The 19,822-nt window shown below is 35.5% G+C and overlaps 8 protein-coding genes and 1 non-coding gene across 9 annotated transcripts; 5 read left to right on the forward strand and 4 right to left on the reverse strand.

The window, feature by feature from the left end:
- Nucleotides 1-323: 323 nt before the first annotated feature.
- On the forward strand, nt 324-1,559 carry CLD1 (carboxylic ester hydrolase; the record flags this gene model as incomplete). The annotated part of the gene is made up of 1 exon (XM_003959063.1): nt 324-1,559. The coding sequence occupies one exon, from the start codon at nt 324-326 to the stop codon at nt 1,557-1,559; it is 1,236 nt and encodes a 411-aa protein (XP_003959112.1).
- Nucleotides 1,560-3,614: 2,055 nt separating this feature from the next.
- KAFR0Itrna5Y lies at nt 3,615-3,706 on the forward strand. The gene is given in 2 exon segments: nt 3,615-3,654; nt 3,670-3,706. It is a non-coding gene; the product is annotated as a tRNA-Tyr (tRNA).
- A 509-nt stretch (nt 3,707-4,215) lies between these two features.
- Nucleotides 4,216-5,811, forward strand: TOS7 (Tos7p; the record flags this gene model as incomplete). Its single annotated transcript, XM_003959064.1, has 1 exon — nt 4,216-5,811. The coding sequence occupies one exon, from the start codon at nt 4,216-4,218 to the stop codon at nt 5,809-5,811; it is 1,596 nt and encodes a 531-aa protein (XP_003959113.1).
- Nucleotides 5,812-5,876: 65 nt separating this feature from the next.
- Nucleotides 5,877-6,947, reverse strand: TLG2 (t-SNARE syntaxin TLG2; the record flags this gene model as incomplete). The annotated part of the gene is made up of 1 exon (XM_003959065.1): nt 5,877-6,947. The coding sequence occupies one exon, from the start codon at nt 6,945-6,947 to the stop codon at nt 5,877-5,879; it is 1,071 nt and encodes a 356-aa protein (XP_003959114.1).
- A 570-nt stretch (nt 6,948-7,517) lies between these two features.
- KAFR0I02000 (uncharacterized protein) lies at nt 7,518-9,695 on the forward strand (the record flags this gene model as incomplete). The annotated part of the gene is made up of 1 exon (XM_003959066.1): nt 7,518-9,695. One exon carries the CDS (start codon nt 7,518-7,520, stop codon nt 9,693-9,695), a length of 2,178 nt encoding a protein of 725 aa, XP_003959115.1.
- A 310-nt stretch (nt 9,696-10,005) lies between these two features.
- KAFR0I02010 (serine/threonine-protein kinase) lies at nt 10,006-11,304 on the reverse strand (the record flags this gene model as incomplete). Its single annotated transcript, XM_003959067.1, has 1 exon — nt 10,006-11,304. The coding sequence occupies one exon, from the start codon at nt 11,302-11,304 to the stop codon at nt 10,006-10,008; it is 1,299 nt and encodes a 432-aa protein (XP_003959116.1).
- Nucleotides 11,305-11,813: 509 nt separating this feature from the next.
- On the reverse strand, nt 11,814-13,925 carry GSY2 (glycogen (starch) synthase GSY2; the record flags this gene model as incomplete). Its single annotated transcript, XM_003959068.1, has 1 exon — nt 11,814-13,925. The coding sequence occupies one exon, from the start codon at nt 13,923-13,925 to the stop codon at nt 11,814-11,816; it is 2,112 nt and encodes a 703-aa protein (XP_003959117.1).
- Nucleotides 13,926-14,887: 962 nt separating this feature from the next.
- Nucleotides 14,888-18,589, reverse strand: HAP1 (Hap1p; the record flags this gene model as incomplete). The annotated part of the gene is made up of 1 exon (XM_003959069.1): nt 14,888-18,589. The coding sequence occupies one exon, from the start codon at nt 18,587-18,589 to the stop codon at nt 14,888-14,890; it is 3,702 nt and encodes a 1,233-aa protein (XP_003959118.1).
- Nucleotides 18,590-19,241: 652 nt separating this feature from the next.
- On the forward strand, nt 19,242-19,754 carry NDL1 (Ndl1p; the record flags this gene model as incomplete). The annotated part of the gene is made up of 1 exon (XM_003959070.1): nt 19,242-19,754. The coding sequence occupies one exon, from the start codon at nt 19,242-19,244 to the stop codon at nt 19,752-19,754; it is 513 nt and encodes a 170-aa protein (XP_003959119.1).
- Between the last annotated feature and the right edge of the window lie 68 nt (nt 19,755-19,822).

Genomic DNA, 19,822 nt, shown 5'->3' on the forward strand with positions numbered 1-19,822 from the left:
AACTTGAATTGAAAAATGTCAGAAACTTTGAGATTTATCTGGTAATAGTAATCATTGTATAAGGACAAATATTTCCTTTCTTCCACTGCAGTAACTGTATCCCACTTCATTTCACTATGCTGGCATGACGTCCATCTCTTCTGTTGCCATGTCAACATCGAATGGCGTATCTCCGAAATTTTTACCACAATGCCAGGCCTAGTACACTCACCTAGAAAAAGAACATCAATAAAGCTAAAAGCAGCATACGATTCAAGAGAATATTAGGTTGGTTTATTTTTTTAGCAACGATAGTGGAATGTGTATTTGTGTCAAAGGGAGATATGTCACCTAGATTGGTAGCCTCATTTCTGAAATTAGTTTTAGGTCACTCAAAAATCAAGAAGTCTCAGGTTCCTGTTCATTCTAACATATCAAGTGCACCAGTAGCTATCCCTCTAGTAAAAATAATAGCACAATTGCCCAGATTATTTCCTCGTTCAATAGATGAATCGTTTAAGGACTATCGCGTATACAAAGAAGGCCCTGAAAGAATGCAAGAAGATTTACTATCCACCTTGCCATTTTATCCTAATGTCTCAAAAGACAAGGTTGCTAGAATAATTAAAACAGTAGTTGATGAGGAAGGCAATTATATCAATGAGTTCTGTATAACTCCCAAAAATACCGTTAATTCACAAAAACTGAAGCATTTAATATTTATTCATGGATATGGCGCTGGATTTGGATTTTTCTTGAAAAATCTTGAATCTATTCCATTACTAGATAATAATTGGTGTATACATGCGATAGATTTACCAGGTTTTGGTTTTTCATCACGTAAGAACTTTCCTTTCAAGTATCCGACAAGTAATACAAGTGAAGTCACAGCCTGGTTTCATGAGAGAATACGTAGATGGCTAGAAGAGCGCACACTATTAGACAACCCAAAAAACAACGTTATTGTTGCTCATTCCCTCGGCGCATATCTAATGGCCCTATATACTCAGGTGTACCCAGCCCACCTCAGAAAACTAATAATGTGTTCTCCAGCTGGTGTCTCAAAGTCCCAAAATAATAGCAAAGCCGTCTTACAGCCGCCATGGTGGTATGCGAAGCTCTGGGATATGAATCTTTCGCCATTTACTCTAGTGCGGTTATCAAAACATCTCGGATCTAAACTAACAAGTGGATGGTCCTACAGAAGGTTTAAATTGATCGAAAATAGAATGCAATTTGAAATGCTACATAGATATTCCTACGCAATTTTCAACCAACCAGGAAGTGGAGAATATCTGTTGGGCTTCATTTTAGAATGTGGAGGAAACCCTAGATGTTCACTTGAAGATACTCTCTTTTCTAATAATTTCAATGTCTCAAGTAAAGTAGAATGGGCATGGATTTATGGAGAAAATGATTGGATGGATATTGAAGGAGGGAGACGAGTCCACAACTTATTACTTGAGAAGTTTAACCGTGATAGTAAATTTTATATGGTTCCTAACGCTGGTCATCACTTATACTTGGATAATATTCGTTATTTTAATAATATAATTGTCCAACACATGGAAAATGTATGATATAGTTTTTTAAACTGTGCGTACTACCAGCCTCTGGAACTATTTCTTTTTGGTTAGGATCAAGACTGCTGTCGCTACCGAATAGTATACATTTCAAGAAAGATGCAAGCAGGATTTGTAAATATTTTATTTCAAACAGCGTTTTGGAGAAAATATAAGTTCTCATAGATTATATCATTTGGGTAAAAAAAGAAGCCGTATGGGTCTTGCCATAATGTTTGTACCGTTGCTGATTTTTTTTGACTATTCCAGGAATTTTCATAATATGTTGAATTGGAATTATGATATAACTTTGCCAAAAAAGTTGCGTTCATATCCTTTCAACTTCCTATTGAGTTCTTGTGGAGACCTCTTTTCTCTTATTTTTACAGGATCAAGCGTGAACTCGAAATAACATACATACTGAGCGTGTTTTGTATTAAGTCTTCGATATTGTGGGTATAGCATCCTTTTCCAATTAGTAAAATTAATTTTTTTCAAGAAGAGTGGTTGAAAAGGAGAATCTAGGTATGCTTCCAGATAATCATGAAGTGGGTTTATATTTAACGAAATAGTTGAAACGATTACTGTAACAGTCACTACTGAAACGCCCCAAACCTAAACATTAAATAAATATGCCAGTTAAAAAAACTTGTAAAAACCTCGACACAAAAGTACAGGCCTGAAAAGTCAGTAACTCCCGAGTTAATAGCATCTCCCTCACACTTTCTTTCAGGTAGCGCATATTTTATTTCTATCTTTGAGTTGCAAGTTGCAGTATGAGGGAAAGTGCGTTTGACGCGACGTCGGATTAGGTCAAGGAGAAGAATTGTTCACAATAACGTACTAGCATTTACCTCTCAAACTTTCAATTTCAAGCCACATACTTTTCATAGCACACTAAATAGTCCCTCTCAATTGAAAAATTGTTAGAAGCTGTAAACCACATACGTGTATGTGTATGTGACGTAAAAGAAGATCGGAGTTTGCTTTACGCTATAAAATATCGTTGTCATTGTTAACATTGTACTAAAGCAGTCAAGCTAGTAAATTAATTCTTATTAATCATCTCACTCTTCATATTATGCATTGTTTACCAACAGTCTTTTGATTGTTGTCATTACCTTAGTGTTATATAGTTCAATTTGCTGGAAATGGCATTATGCTGACATTTCAATGTTCTGATAGTTAGAATGACAAATTTAGAATGTTCTAGAAGAATTCAATTACATAATAATGAGGTAATATGAGAAACGGTAAATTTATCGGTAGTTAACATTACATAATAATATGGTAATGTGATAAATCGATGAATTTATCGGCAGTAAATATTAGAGAATATTACAAACATGATTATAGAACATGGAAAAATGTTACAAAGCAAAATATGTTGGAAATTGTATAAGTACTCAGGTTGCTGGAAATGGCAATATACTGACATTTCAATGTTTTGATAGTTAGAATGACAAATTTAGAATGTTAGAGAAGATATGAACAATAATTATGGTGTGATAAACACGACCATATATTGACAAGAAATAATTATGGTGTGATAAACACGACAATGTATTGACACGAACCATATATGGCGTGATAAACACGAATACATATTATCCTGCAATAATTATGGTACGATAATTATGACAACGTATTGACTCATAAATCTAGAACATGATAATTGGCATAAATCAAAATATTTTGGAAAAGGTATAAATACTCAGGTGAACACTGAAGTTTGATCAAAGTTTGTCAAAATGTATATTATTTATTGTATATTTTATTGTATGGAAAACCAGTGCATTATTTGGTAAAAACACTGATTAATAAGAATTATTTCAATTATTTGAATGTCATCCACAACATGAACAATATTAACGATAATAATATACAAGAGACATCCTCTGATCTTCCTTTACGTCACCAAACTTGTCATTCTAACTATCAAAAAATTGAAATGTCAAGGTAATGTCATTTTTAGCAAATTTCTATTCTTTTTAAAGACAAGTTTTGGTTTATTCTGTTAATTTTAGGATTATATTAGGGAGAGTTGAAAGCCTCGAAAATCAATAAATTGACCTCTCGGTAGCCAAGTTGGTTTAAGGCGCAAGACTGTAATGTGAAACATCAAAGTAATCTTGAGATCGGGCGTTCGACTCGCCCCCGGGAGATATTTTTTCTCTCAAAAATTTTTTTTCTCAAGAAGAAAAAGTGGCTTGCTTGTAACTTCCTAAAACGGTAATCCTGCAATATCGCATCCCAGAACTCGACGGAGACCTCTTCTTACTCCTTCCCTCTTTGTGTTGTTCAAACTGTACTGTTTATTTCTTACGCGTCATACAGAAACGCCAAGACAAGCTGGGCCCATTTTAGCAACACCAGGTCATTTTATTCCTCGAAAGACAGCTGATTGCAAATTCTTTTCAGGACTTACAGAAAGGCTGAGTTGGCATCAAAAAAGTCACCGAATGCCTCTTGAGACTCTTATCAATGCGGGCGCTCATCGAAAATAGTTCCACTCTTGTTGTTTTATCGATCTTCAATATACAATAAAACTTATCATCAAGGACACTTTTCCAAACTTGATACTATATCACATCAACGAAGTTGCAAGAAAGGACTTGACATATCACCACTTTCCCAAAAAAAATAGACAAGTTTCCAAGCTCATACCTTCAAAATGAGAACGTCCAAATCTAGCATCTTTTTCGCTATAATCGCCGTGTTTCAGTTTGCATCTATGGCACTCCTGATTATTTGCTGTATCACAGCTCCAGTATTCAAACAGATTGGTCTCTCGAAATACGATGGCATTACATATGGTGTCTTTGGCTACTGTGAGGATGATTCATGTTCCAAAGCAAGTGCTTCCTATAACCCATACGCTTTAAGTGACGACACTGCTTCGTGGAAGATGAACTCGAATGCAAGGAAGGCCCTAGGCCACATACTTATTATCATGCCCGTAGCTGCTGGTTTGAACTTTTTTGCGTTTCTCTCAACTTCTATCACTTTGATCGTTTCCATCTTACAGAATTACGGTAATATTTCAGCAATAATGTTCATAATTAATCTGATTTTCGATCTCTTGGGCTTTTTATCCTCTGCTCTAATGTGTATCGTATCTTTCCTTCTCTTTTACCCTCATACTACTTGGTGTACGTGGATTTTAATTCCTGCTGCAGTACTACCACTAATCACATTACCTCTAATCTTCGTTGCATACATTTCCAACGGTCAAAATGGTACTGAGTCCAATTTGGAAGAACAGGATGAAATCATGTTATATGACCAATACAATAACACTAATTCCAAAAAACTGTCCATTGATGATATTTACAACTATTACAATGATGATGATGCTGCCGGTTCATCCAATTTACTCAATAAACCAACTGTTCCATCTGATGCCAATCCTTCTACAACTGACGTCGAGAAAGATTTGTATAATGTAAACAATTCAGCTACTGACCTATCAACAGAAGAAAGAGAGAAACAAGAATATACCGAGAGAGTAACGGCCGTCAATGTATCAGACGAATATGTTGAAAAAGTTCAGCATGGGGATAATGATGATGATAAGAACAGTGAGAAGAACTCATTGACAGCATTTTCTGCTATTGAAAATGATACTGGTGCGGCCAATAATAATGGCAATAATGTAAGACAAAACGCTCATGCATACGTTCCCACTGCATCTTTAAATTCATCAACTTATTCCCATAAGGAAACACCATCTACTGACAATCCGAATAGAATAATAGAAGATGTGATGAATAATGGTCCTGAAGATAATACATTTAATGACGATAAACGTTCAGATCTAACCTCCATTTCAAGAAGAGGCTTTAATCAATATAAGAACAACAATATTCCACCTTATCCAAAAAATCCAAGCATGAGCCAGCCTCAATCAGCAATCCAACAACCAATGAATTATCAACAGTCAGGACAATATCAGCAACCAATGCAATATCATCAACAGTACAGTGTACCTCCTAGACAGTACCTGCCATCTTATCACTCTGTTCCTCAAATGACAACAATGTCTGATACAATACTGTCGAATAATCCAAATTTCATGCCTGCACCTATGTCAAGAAATGGAATGAAATCACACCAGCAACGCGATAATAACACACAAGCAAATGTGAATATGTCAAGAATACCAAACTCGACTCCACATTTCCAATCTGCTTATAAAAAACGTATGCAAAATAAAAACAATCTTTATAATACTCTACAGCACTCTGATAATCCCTATAATTTTAGGTGATAATGTAGCAATAGTATACTTTAACATATACTTATATGTGTGCATATATATATATATATATATATTCAAGCCATGACCTTATCTAAATTTGCTGGTTCTTCTATCGATATTTCTTCAACGGGCTTTGGTGGAGGTACTGTTTTGTACACTGTCTTATTATGTGGTTTCAACATCACTAAGAAAAATAAGACAAGGACACATAACGATAGAAACAAAATAATTTTACATTTTTGAGTTCTCTTTTGATAATGTGTCGCTTTATCCAATTCTCTGTTTGCACTTTTCAATTCAATAACTGTATTTTCTAAATTATAATCAATTCTATCTACTATAGTGCCTTGATCAATAATTAAATGTTGCATTTCTTTGAAGATAGTGCTGACTTCAAAGACACTAGTCGCTAACTTTGTGATTTCTTCATCACGTTCTTGTAAATATCGCTCATTTGATCTTTTATTCATTTGGGTTTGTAACGTATGCCTCGAATAACTTTCAATATCACGATCTAGTCTTTCTTTACCTCCCACGTTCTCTTCCTCTAGCAACAGTAGCTGAGAAGATTCTTTATTATTCTTTGGCAGTATAGGTTTCAAATCATCTTTATTGAGATATTTCAAATAGTTGTTTTGTAAAATTCTGAATTTATTTGATTCCCATTGTATCTTATCAGCATATTGCTTTGTTAGATTGTCTAGTATGATCAATTCACTCTTATTTAGTTGTTTACCTTGTAAAAATTGTTCCTGGAAGATGGTCTTTAATTTTTTAATTACGTTATAACATCTTTGAAAAAGCTCCAGAATTTTAATACTCAATTCTTCAATCATTTTCTCATCTTTAGTGTTGTCCTCGAACCCTGGCAACGAATTCTTTCGATACAATTTCATCAGCTGTTCCATTCGCCTGTTAGTTTGGTCCAAGTATTCATCAATATCGCGAGCAATGTCAACAAACAATGGTGGCAGCGTGTTGTTCTCTTGATTGTGAGTTATCATTGGGTATGATTCCAGCTCAATATCGTTGCCATCGCCAACGAATTCATCGTTAATATTATTATTCTTAGTCCCTAAAGAATCTGCAAAATGGCTGAACGTACGACGATACGATAAAAACAGATTAGTTCTATCTCTGAACATATCGTGGTAACTAATGAGTGCAGCTGCAACCTTATAGTTGGTGACTTTTCTTACTATTCCTTAATATTTTACACTTTAACTTTTACCATTCGGAGGGCTTTTTCAATGCAAAAATACGTTGAAAATGTAGCGTATTTTCAATAAAATTAGTACAAACTCATCAGTATCATCAGACTTGGAATAATCTAGTAGCAGCTCATTGACAACTTGTTTTCACTATATCAGAGCTCTTTCACAGCGCCAAATACGATTGTGGATCAGCCAACATATCTTACAGATCGATAGTAACATCGGTCTCTTGTATCATTTGACTCTTCATTGGGAGCTGTATCCTGAAGTTATTGTCTGCCTCGTCCAACCCTAGTCTCAATTAATCATCCAATCCAGCTGATTACGAACAAGCCTTCAAAGTTCCATCAGTTTTTGTTATGTATAAAACGCGTCTTTCATATATATTCTACAACACGTAAAATTTCAAAACGATCAAGAGAACGAGTAATCCATTAGCTATCAGCATTCACTGAACCATCTTGGTGGAAGCGTACTTCTAGAAGTAGGACATAATTTAGGATGACGAATGTTATTAACCTCGACGCAGAAGAAAGCAGTGATAGCATAGAGCACACTGACCAAAGTCCCCTGGAGCCTCCTCACTCTGCTGAAAAGAAGAAGGCAACAAGACGTCAGATGACTTTTGATGATTTCAAAGGAATAAAAGTGGTTCATGGAGAAGCATCTCTGGAGGAACATAAGACTGTCCCACGGGTAAAGAAAAATCACAATGATGAAGAGTCCACCGTTTCGAATGGGAATCCAAGGAAGAGAAAAGCTGCCCCAAGGGAATTTGATAATGGCGAAATTGAGGAGACAAGCTCCAAGTCTGCAAGAGTATCCCCTTCGCCAAATACCGCTAGTAAATTAAGCACATACGAAAGAGCCCTTCAAAATACAAATTCGGCACCTGTAGTCCCTCTACCTTTGGAAGAGTTCAGAGATAAACAGACATCTCTATTAGAGGCTTGGAAATCTAAAAACGAGTTTTTGAAACCAGTCTCATATGCGGGCGATGTAATCAAGATAATGTCGTTTTTACACAAGTTTCAAAATATGTTCCATTCTGGTCTACAAAGCTTATCCTTTATCGATTTTGAAATTGGCCTAGAACTAATAGCAAATGATACCGAACTTACCACAAAAGAGCTTTTAGACCACCAAGACAAACTGAATCTCATCTTCTATTCAATCCTGAAATTGGTGTTTGATTCGAAAAACTACGTCGTGCCTAGTATAAAGGATTTGAAACAAAGCAGGAAACCATTTGCCAAGTATCTTAAAATCTTTAGGAGATCCACCCAAGAGTTGGGTAGCCCTAAAGAATGGAGAATACCCATTTTTGAAGAAATGGATGTTACGGACTCGCAACATTTTCCCTCCAATGAAGACGTCGAGGATATTATACAACTAGATACTTCCTCAACAAGAGATATGAGTCCTATCTACGATCCGTGTCAAAACATCGAACTTCCAAGGGATGAACATCCGTTATTCAATAAGCGTATCATATCAGCCGCTGAAAAAGATGGTCTTTTCGCCATGGAAGAACCAACTGATAGACTCATAGCATTGCGTCATCTTATAGACATTGCATTAATTAACTCAGGTTTTGTTCATGATGAAATTTACAGAATATCACATACTAAAGGTGATCCAAGCAATGATACTACTATCGTGCCAAGATTTTATAGAGCAGGAATGCAAACTGTCTACAGTGATTTCGAAAGTTTGTGTAAACTGATTCAAAATTATTTGGATGAGAATAAGCGTAGATTAAAATCAAGGGCAACTTCAAAAAATAAGACGAAGTTTGATATCTTGGCCAAAATCAAAGGAATACTAAGAAAAGTCTCTGAAGATGAAAAAGAATCAAAGATAATCGGCCTATACGATAAATGGATACAATTGTTTGAGGGACTACTCTATGACAATCCATTGAGTGATCCATATACTGATGATCTATACAGATTAAGATTGGACGATTTTTTTGTCGGAAGGATAAGCAAAATTGGGGATTTTTACTTTCCAAGATTGTACACACAGAACAATGATTTCAGTACTTTCATTGACCTTCGAAAACTGACGTATCTATTTGACAGGTTCTTGAACAAGGAAGTCAATCTTTCCGAATTTTTTGAGAACTCTTTCCCATTCATGAGTTCAAAATTCAAACTGTTTTATCATGATAAAATTTCTTTGCTGTCTGACACTTTAAAGAACGAGCATGAAGAAGATTCCTTGTATTGGTTTGAAATTGCGAATGATTCAACTTCTATGGCAAAGTTTCTAGATTATCTGAATATAATTATTGGTGATCACGAAGTTTCAACTTCCAATGAAGAATTGAATGGATTGTTAAAAATTGGCGAAAATGCTGAGGTTAAAAATGATTTAATCAACTTGAGGTGCTTTTTAAGCAAATTAAATACAATGATAATCGGCATCGAACAACTAAAAAAGGAATATGAAGATTTCTTGAATGGTGATAGAAGATTAAGAAGATCTCACAACCAGAAAATCAACTATAATGTCCAGTATAATGAGGATGGAAATGAAGAAGAAGAAGAAGAAGAAGAAGAAGAAAATGAGGAAGAAGAAGAATATCAAGGTGGAAACTTATATGAGCCTCTTGAGGAGGTCCAATACGATGATGAAGATGAAGATTATCAAGATGAAGGAGATGATGAAGAGTGATTTTCCTAAAACTAATTTAACCTGCGGTATTTTTTTTCCAACCTAGCATTAAAGTAACCAGAAACTCAATGAATTTTCCATTGAGTGCATACTATTCATCCGACATTTAAAGGATAAATATATATAATGGACAGTTCCCCGATGGAAAAATTGAACAATGCATATATATGATTTCATATCATAAAGTTTAGAATATATAGACTTATACATCATAAATGGCATACTCAAATAAACTATTTTCACTTTTCCTTGATGACTTGATTGAAAAGAAAATCAAGATATCTCGGACTGAAGGTTCCTCAGTTTACTTTTACTGTGATGATTCGCCATTATTATAACCTTGGACTTTGTGTTTATTTTTCGTTGCAGCATTGACAATCTGAGCAAATGCATCTTGAGTTAATGCTGACTTTAATTTCAGCTGCTCTTGTGTAAGTTCCACCATTTTCTTGTGCGAAGACATGGTAAGCTCATGTAAACCATGCGCTACTGCACCTACCGCATCGAGAGGATTGAGATAATTGACTGGATTTTCTTCGAGATCTGATTCACTTTCCTCATCAGCGTACAAGTTTTTAAGTCTCTGTATTCTGTTGTTCAATTTAACAATTTCCACTGCATCACGGAACCTCTTACGTAAGTCAAATCCCTTCTTAACATCCGGTAAGATGTTGGTAGTAACTCTTTCGTGTAATGCCTTACTTGTAATCCATGGATCTTCTAATAGTTCAGTTGCAGTAGGCCTTTCATCAGGATTCAATGTTAATGACCTCAAAATAAAATTTTTAGCCTCATCAGAAATATTATCCCAATATGGTTTATGGAATTTTACTGGAAATTTACTCCTAGTACATTCTTCAAGAAAGCCTTCCACGGTTTCTGCAATAAATGCAGAATAACCACAAAGTAACGTGTAAGTAATGACACCTAGGGACCAAATGTCACAGGGCTTACCATGTCCACCTTCAGTTAATACTTCAGGTGCAACGTAACCTAGAGAGCCTGCCGCTTTAAAGATCAAATCATTTTTATTTTTCAATTTTTTTGCAATACCAAAATCAGCAATTACAATTGGTGAACTATCACTATTATCAACATAAAGAACGTTCTCGGGTTTCAAATCCCTGTGGACAACGTCTTGAGAGTGCATATATTCAATTGCTCCTAAAATTTGAACAACAATTTTCACTGCATCCAACTCAGTGAATTTACCTTTTGACAAAATCCTGTCAAATAATTCACCACCAATAGCTAATTGAGTTACGATGTAGAATTTATCTCTTGATTCAAACCAATCTTTGAATTCAACGATATTGGGATGTGATAAATGTTGCAAAATAGAGAGCTCATCATACAACATCTGCAATTGGATGTCATTGCCTTTCAAAGCTTTCTTAAGAATGATCTTAACAGCTACATCCTCATCAGTAGAAACTTTTCTGGCTTGCCTTACAACACCAAATGTCCCGGCACCTAAAGTCTTCCCAAAAGTATAATTACCTCTATTAACGTAGGAATCTGGTTGCCCCGAAAGTTTGTTCACAAACTTGGAGACAAAGTGGCCTCTAACACGCTCTGGCTCTAACACGCCTTTATCATTTTGAGACATTTTAGAATATTTGATAGAATTATTTAAGGGTGATATGGTTTTTTTCTGTTAAACGCAAGCTCTTTTAATCAAAATTAGTAGATACCTCCTTTAGTTGACTCAATGACAGTAGTAAAGTATCTTGAATTTTGGATAAACTCAATTGATCAAGCTTTATCGATCTGAATCATATATAAATGAGATTGTCGTTAACGCCTCTTTTATAAAATAGGGCTTAACAGTTTCCTTTGCAAAGCTGCATTTCAAAAATAAAATCCGGGTAATGATACATCTATCACATAGTAAATCCCATTGAAATTGCTCATATGAAGTCAAGCTCAAGTCAGTACTGGGTCAAAAAGACACCAACGACAGTTCCAGCTCTGATAGTATCATGATTACAGTGTGTATTTATTTCTCTTATTTATTTGGCATGTGGTTTATGTAGTATATGTAATTAAAATGCGCTGCGTATAGCATCGATGAGGGAGAAGTCTGACATTGTATTCGAGAATAACATCAGTACCAGACTAATTGTTATCATCAGCATATGGCCCCTCTTCAGCATCATCTTTAGCCAAATTGAAATAGTCGTCTGCGCCATTGGCTTCTTGCAGAGTGCCGATATCCCCCGGCGTCATGTATACCGCACTACTGACGCTGACAGCTCTTAAATCCCTCGGAGAGCCAGGAACACTCAAAGGTCTTGCAATTTTCAATTTCTTGCCTCCTGCTAAGGTATCCATATCTTTGTCATTCAATTCTTCACCGACCAATTGCTTAAACAAACCGGGATATCCTCTTCTTAATGCCAATTGTCTAGCTTTGACATATTCTAAACCCATCCGCTTCCAATCCAATAAATCTGATAGTCTTTCTGTTCTATTTCTTTGGTTTATTCTTTGTCTTCTCGTCTTCTTAACGAACTCTTCCATATAATCCACTAGTTGTTCAACAGATTCATTTGGATTCTTGAATCTTCTATCAACAATATAAATCCCATAATCTTTAGCTTGATTCGTTTCAATTAAATCCTCCATGTATGCACCAAACCCAGATAAATTGGTCGTGATTGAAGGAACACCCATTACCGTACATTCTGCTGGAGTATAACCCCATGGTTCGTAATATGATGGGAAAACACCTAAATGACATCCACGAACAAATTCATCATAATCGAGACCTAAAATTGGATTATTAGCATTCAAGAATTCTGGATGAAATATAACTTTAACTGGGTCATACGAATGATTGAATAATTGTACGTGTCTAATTTGGTTCAAAATTAAATCATGAGCGTCATCACACATGTTGTGTGTTACCACTGGAGGTAGTTGTCCCGATGGTCTTCTTAAACCCAAAACTCTTTTCTTTAGTAAAACTTTATCTGATGGTTTTAATAATTCATCCAAGTTAGTTGGCATTTCTGTGTTAGCTCCATTATGTGGGAATCTCATTGCATGATCGAAGATTCTTCTACCAATCGATTTTGTGACTTCATTTACAGTTGTCTCTAAAGCTTTAACGACTGCCTGACCTCTCAATGCCTCTACTGTAAAAGAGTTAGTCTTTGCAGGCATAATGATAAATGCAACAACAGTTTTTTTGGAACCGCTTACCTTTAATCTATAGTTTAATCGAGCCAATGCTTCTAAAAACATATCAACACCTTTATTCTTGTATTCATATCTCCCAGCAATGAAAAAATATAGGGTATTATCTAGATCAAAATCAAAACTACCATGGAAATGGCCTCTTATGAAATCATTAATTTTTTCTTTCTTTATAGCATGCAAATTTTGAAATTCATGAACTGCTTGAAATTTAACGACGTTTAGCCCATTTGGTAAAATACCATCTGGTTTCCTCTTTAATAAATGTTCGGCTTCCAGAGCAGTAATTTGTGATACCGTCGTAAAGACATCTGCACAATGAACAGCGGCTCTTTCTATACAATATCTATGGTAGATACCTCTCTTACCAGCTTCTTGATCGACATCAAAATGTTCCAAATTATTGTAAAAATCGGTATCACCAGATGCACAAAGATATCTACCCAACAAGGTAGCATGTGTAGTAAAAATTGTAACCACGTCAATTCTTCTCTTTCTACAAAGAGGTAATGCAACACCTGCTAACCATTCATGGAAATGAGCAATGATAGCATGTTGATGATCCATTGAAGTTAACTCACCTAAAAACCATGCAATGGTATAGCCTAAAAGAATGGCATCATTTGTTTCAAAATCATTTTCCGGAGAGGGTATGCCCACAAGTGACCAAAGGTCACCTTTCCATTCATTTAAATACCCTCTTACAGAGTCTAAATCAAATAATATGACACGAGGTGAGCCTTCAATAAGCCAATTACCGTAAATAAAATTAACACCTCTTGATCTCATCGCATTTAAAGAATTTTTGATGGGTTCCAATTCACCGGTTAGATCAGTATTATAATCCACTGATTCAACCTCATTTTGATAAGTAGCCTTATTTAAGGGACCCAAGAGTGTATAATTCTGTTTATACTCTGCAGCTGTTATGGGAGCTTTTGATTTCAATACGGAGTAGATACCGCCCACTCTATTAGCCACCTCAGTAGCAGTTTCAAATAGTAAATTGTTTTGTAAATCTCTTGCCATTGAGTGTCAGTGGTTGGAGTACTTTAACGAAAAGTGACTATAATTTCAAAAGGAAGGAGGCCAAAACAGGAGAACCCAGTGAAAAAATACCAATATCTATATATTTATATATTAAGGATGAGAAGAATGTGTACCTAGTGATCTACTAATGGATATGACAGGCTGGCTCGAAGGAGAAAAAGAAGACAACTTATGCATTAGGAAAAGTTGTAAGCAAAAGGGAGAGAAGTGGGACAAAAAGAGAAAAAGCCCATTGATAATGAAAACTGATGATGGGGTGTTACTCATTTCGAGAATCCAGCATCTATTGAGATTCTGTCTGAATTCTAAACCTTCCGACTGACGTTTTTTCATCTTTGTGGATGCAGGCCAGTCTGCCAAAACTGTTAGGCAGGGTCTCGTTTCTATTTGTTGGGATGGGCGGGGGAAGTCCGGCGGGCAATCTAGGGGGAGGGGGGAAGGGCATGAAAGCGGTTTAGCCGAGCCGCCCACCAAGCTAAGCAAGATTTGACGATCTTTTTTTCTGTCTGAAGAAAGAATCCGTACGCTTGCTTCTTGGAAATTGCTAGGCTCGAGGTGCTAACAGAAGGAAATCCCCCTGCCCCTTGTGGGGGAAAAATATGCGGGAAGGCAGGCGACAGTGAAAATTTACCGGACTGGGATATTCAATTTCAGTTTTTGGTGGTGGGATTCCCGTTCTGTTGAAAGTGGGTCATCCCAATATCGACCAAATTGGGAAACTCGAGGCCACAAAGAATGAGGAAAGTATACGTTGTCGCGGTTCTCTTGGAATTTTGTGGTCACGTGAGTATCTGAACGTCTCATACTGTACTCATAATGGTAAATGAGTCGTTGACTCGTTAAGACTAAGGTCATAAGGATATTTTCATTATCGCATTTATACTTTTTAAACTATATGAATGTCAATATATATATCACAATATGGTAGAAAATAAAGCCGATTAATCCCAAATTGTAAAATCTTGAAAATCAGTTAATCCGTCTTCCAATTTAGGAACGAATATATTTAGTTCTACACCGTCATTACCGTTTTTGTTCATTCCGTTACTATTGATAGTAGTTGCCCGGCTTACGTCATTATTTATATTTGGACTATCATTGTTATTGTAACCATTGTTATTATTATTACTGTTATTTAAGAACCCATCAAATTCGTTCATATCGATTGACGGATTGAATTCGGTTATGGCTTCCATTATCCTATTTGGATCAAATAAATCGTTAAAGTTTGGATTCGTTAAATCGTCATTCATCATATTCACCATTGGCTCGTTCACATTACTGAAAATCGTAGATTGTAAAGGTGGTAATGGCGTCGTTGTATTGGACCTTTCAACCTCATTATCTACTTTCCTCTTCTTTAATTCTTGATTTGTTTCTTGTTCTTCTAATTTCCTTATATTGCTATTAGTGTAAGTAATAGGTTTATACGAATTCCTAATAGGAGGTAATTGAGTAGATTGTGGTGTAGAAGGTTTCATTTTTGGCAACATGAAACCTAAGGCATCTTGATACACTGGGCACTTATTCAATTGATCCTTATCTGCTGACACAAATGAAGGGGCATTTTTGAAAAATCCTGATATCTTTTGAGGCCTCCAACTGAAGTCACCTACCGTCTTCTTTGAACTTTTATTCAGTAAAGTGATGAAAAAACCAACAGACCTTGAAGTATTGTGTGCATATGGATATTTTACAGCGATTTGTTTTGTCAGTTTTAAGAAAATCTTCATTCTAGCAATCAATGTCTCACTCAACTGACCTTCGTTAACATTATCAAGATTAATATCATTCAATAAGTTTTCATTCAATTCATCATTATCTATGGTTGTTATAGTGACAGAATTATTCGTGACTTCACTATTAATGGAATCATTATCAGATTCGTCGTTACCAGAAAATAAGCTCTCTTTTACGCCCATAATTGGACCCAGCTTACAACGTAAAGTTAAGCAAACCAGAAATTGTAAAGAGCGATGACCAACATCTAGTACTTGTGGTGCCAATAAGATGTTAACATAGTCAAATATAGTGGATGTGGCAGTCAAATCCTTTCTAATATTATTGAAGAAAATTAAACAATTTCTGAAACCATCGATGGCAAAATTTAGACTTTGTTGAGCATACTCTTTTGTAATAGGTATTGTTCCACTATCTTGACTAGCCATAGGCTCGTAATGTGTAAATAGAATGTAATTCAATGTAAACAATAACATTCTTAAAGAAAGATGTTTTGTAAATAGAATAGCCTTCGTAGTTGATTCGTGAGGTAGTTCAAATTTCTTTTCTTCAGCATTAATTACCGCATTACCATTTGATAGGATTTCTTGGAAATTCGGCAACGTATAGCTTTCATCCGTATATTCTTGATAATTAATAGATCCTTCGGAAGCTGACAAAAGACCTTTGTTAATTAGATCATTGATGACTTCACTAATATTTTTACGAGTAAAAGTCAAATCAGTCAATGACTTGATTAATGAATCCAACTCAAATTTTCTGACATTTTTCGCAACAAGAATATTCAAAATATGGTTCAAAACAGCAACAATAACCAAGTCAATTTGCCAGAATAGTGAATAATTTTTAATTATGATTAATTCTTTAATATCACGAACATAATCAATCTTGGAAGCAGAAGGTAGTTTTGTGTCACTGAAATCTTTCAGATTTCTTAATAGTCTTGGCGATCCCATTGCCAAGGATTGGTTGACATCCAAATGAACAATATAAAACCATACTTTTCTCCAAGTGTGTTTGAATCTCTCTGTACTAATTTGATTTTCTCTTTGCATTTCTTCTTCATTTTGTTGTTTTAACGAAGTTGACGATGATACAACGTTTAATTGTGGGAAATTGTCAGGATCTCTATGTAAACCACAACTGAAGGCCATTTGAATAATCGATGAGAGTAATATTTGGTTAGAGTCATTATCTTGTGCTCTAGTATTTGGTTCGGTTGAAGAGTTTGGTGCATTTAACATGTAAATTTTATAAAAGATGGCGAATTGGATAGTTGTTAGATTAATGTTATTGTTTGAAACCGATGAAATCTTGTCAAATTTTATCAGATAGTCCTTTGTTAAATTTAATGCTTCTACGGAAGTTTCGAATTTAATTAAGATATTATCATCTTTCATATTTGAATTCGAAGCTGATGTTGCTGCATTGCTTGATATTAACAAAGAATTGATAAAATCCGGAGAAGAATTATTCAAATTGATGTTACATCTGTTGGGAGGTAAAGATAACCATGTTAATCTAAGAATAATGATCATGATACCCAACAGACAGTTATCGGAGGCCTTTCTTAAATTTAAATTGACTTTACTTGAATCCCTTATGTCCTGAAGTATAATTTTATTTAAATGGCTTTTAAAATTGTGTTCATCGATAATTGGGACGATTGGATAAATGTGTTTGAAGAACTTATCTACAAAAGTGAAAATAATATTTTTCGGTGGTAACATTGATGCAATTTCTTTAACAATTTGGTCAGTAGTTAGTGATGAAGAAAATGAAGTGTCAGTTGAAATATTTTCCTTTAATGAGATCTGTTCTTCCTTTTTAATTACTGGATATTCCGAGTTCATCTTATGAGCTACTGGACATTTTGCTATATTACCGTCGCTACCGACAGGTAAAGGATGTGGTGCAATCAATGTTTCTTCAGGTCTCATTTTGTGTGCCACGGGGCATTTTCTTATGTCACCATCACTCCCCACTGGTAAAGGATGAGGAGCAATCAGAGTTTCCTCTTGTTTCATATTATGAGCCACTGGACATTTTCTTATATCCCCGTCACTACCAACCGGTAGAGGATGTGGAGCGATTAATGATTCATCTGGTCTCATTCTGTGTGCAACAGGACACTTTCTAATGTCACCATCGCTACCGACAGGTAAAGGATGTGGAGCCAGTAGGCCAGCTTCTGTGAAATTCATATTATTGTTATTATTCGGAGTATACTGTTGTGTACCTTTATTGTGATGGTTTTTTGAGTTGATAACAAGTTTATTTCTATTCAAAACAGTTTTTTTGGAATACCATTCGTTTACTTTTTCTCTTATACTGAAGATTTGACTCCAAAGAAGCTTTAAATATGGGTCACCTTTCATAATAGCGAGCCAATGAGTGGCACCCAAATGAATGGTTCCATTGTTTTTGATATGTAACATATCGAATTGCTTTGTCAAATCCAATTCATCGGCATCATATTTATCTTTGTAATTATTATTGGCAGAAGAAGATAAATTTTCCACGGTAGAATGGTTACTGAGGGGACTCATTGTATTTGAAATATTTTCCGGAGTATTTAAGTTTGACGATACTTTTAAAAGACTCTTTTCTAAATGTTTGATTCTTTCTTTCAAATTCTTAATTTCATTCTCTTTAGAAAGTTCCTTTTCAGCTTCTTCTGCCCAACTTTGTTCCATATAATGACACAAATGAGCCACCCCTGTCTTGGTACATTGGTTACAATGAGGTCTAATCTTATCACACTTGACTTTCCTCTTCCGACATATAGTACAACTCAGTGGGATTCTATTACGTTTACGTTTCTGTTTGGTGATAGGTTTACGGTTGTTACCATTATTATTATTAATGATATTCTGCATAGAAGAAGACGTCTGAATGTCCATGTTCCCATCAAGAGATGCCGTAGCGATTAGTTTTAGCCTTTCTAAATGTTTATACTGCACTACAGCCCAACGAAGAAAAACGTTAAATAACGTATCAAGAAATGTAATCCTTAAACTAAAATACTAAATAGCCAGCAATGAAAATAAGATAAGCATCAACATTTGCTTCGTAAAAGTTTCCACTGACCTCTCGTTCAGGAAAAGAAAAAAAAAAAAAATTTTTTTACTACGGCAAGAAATTCTCGACGGCCACTGCGATGCACATCATCCAGCATCACCGTTAAGAACATCGCGCCAAGAGCAGCAGCTAGCCATATACTGTTGTGGACGGGTAAATCTGGGGTTATGTAAGTGATGATGGCTCCGTCCGCAGCTGCATGCAGCAGTGATGATGGTTGTGGTCTTGTAAGTACTAATCTCTGCTAACCTTAGGTTACTTTATTCTCACCATTTACTTTTTCAGGAGAACTGTCGCAGTAATTGGTCAGATTATGTAATACAGAGCTGTTGATTTTCATTACTATTACTATTTCTTGATCATGTGACTCTTCCTCGAGATCACAGTCACTTCAGACGTATTCGAGCATAACGGTTTATTAGACCTTCTTAGGACGGTCTTGGTAGTGGTTGACAGTTGGGATGAGGTGGTAGCATGGGTTCAAATGAAGGTATAACTAGCCTGGAGACGGCTCTTGACGTGATACGGTCGCTGGAGTCGCGTCTGGAGGAACTCAATGATATCAGTAGGAAGTACGAAATGGAAATGGAATCTATGGTCGATAATTTGACCCAAGAGTTACAAGAGACCATTGCTTCTAATAGCACTCTGTCTCAAAAAGTCGTTGATATGGAAATTAGAGTAGACGATCTCGAAAATGACAAAAATTTCCTGTCAAACAAGAATGAAATTCTAAAATTAGAAAATGACAAATTATTAGAATCAAATATACTATTGAATCATGAAATTCATGACTTGAAACAGAAATTCGATCATTTGCAATCCACAGAAAATCAGCATCTCATACCTAAGAGGAAATGCAAGCCGATTAAAGTCTCCACTAACGCAAACACCCTTTCTCTACAGTCCATGAGTCAAAACAGCACCGTTGCTGATTTAAAATTATCTAAATCCACTGTAATTTCAACAACTATGCCAAAAGGATAGAGATAAAAATTATATTAAATATCATCCTAGCTATATAACGATTTCCTTATTTACATGTATCATTAGCC

Source organism: Kazachstania africana, chromosome 9 (genome assembly GCF_000304475.1).
Source record: "Kazachstania africana CBS 2517 chromosome 9, complete genome".
In the NCBI taxonomy this organism is placed as follows: Eukaryota; Fungi; Ascomycota; class Saccharomycetes; order Saccharomycetales; family Saccharomycetaceae; genus Kazachstania; species Kazachstania africana.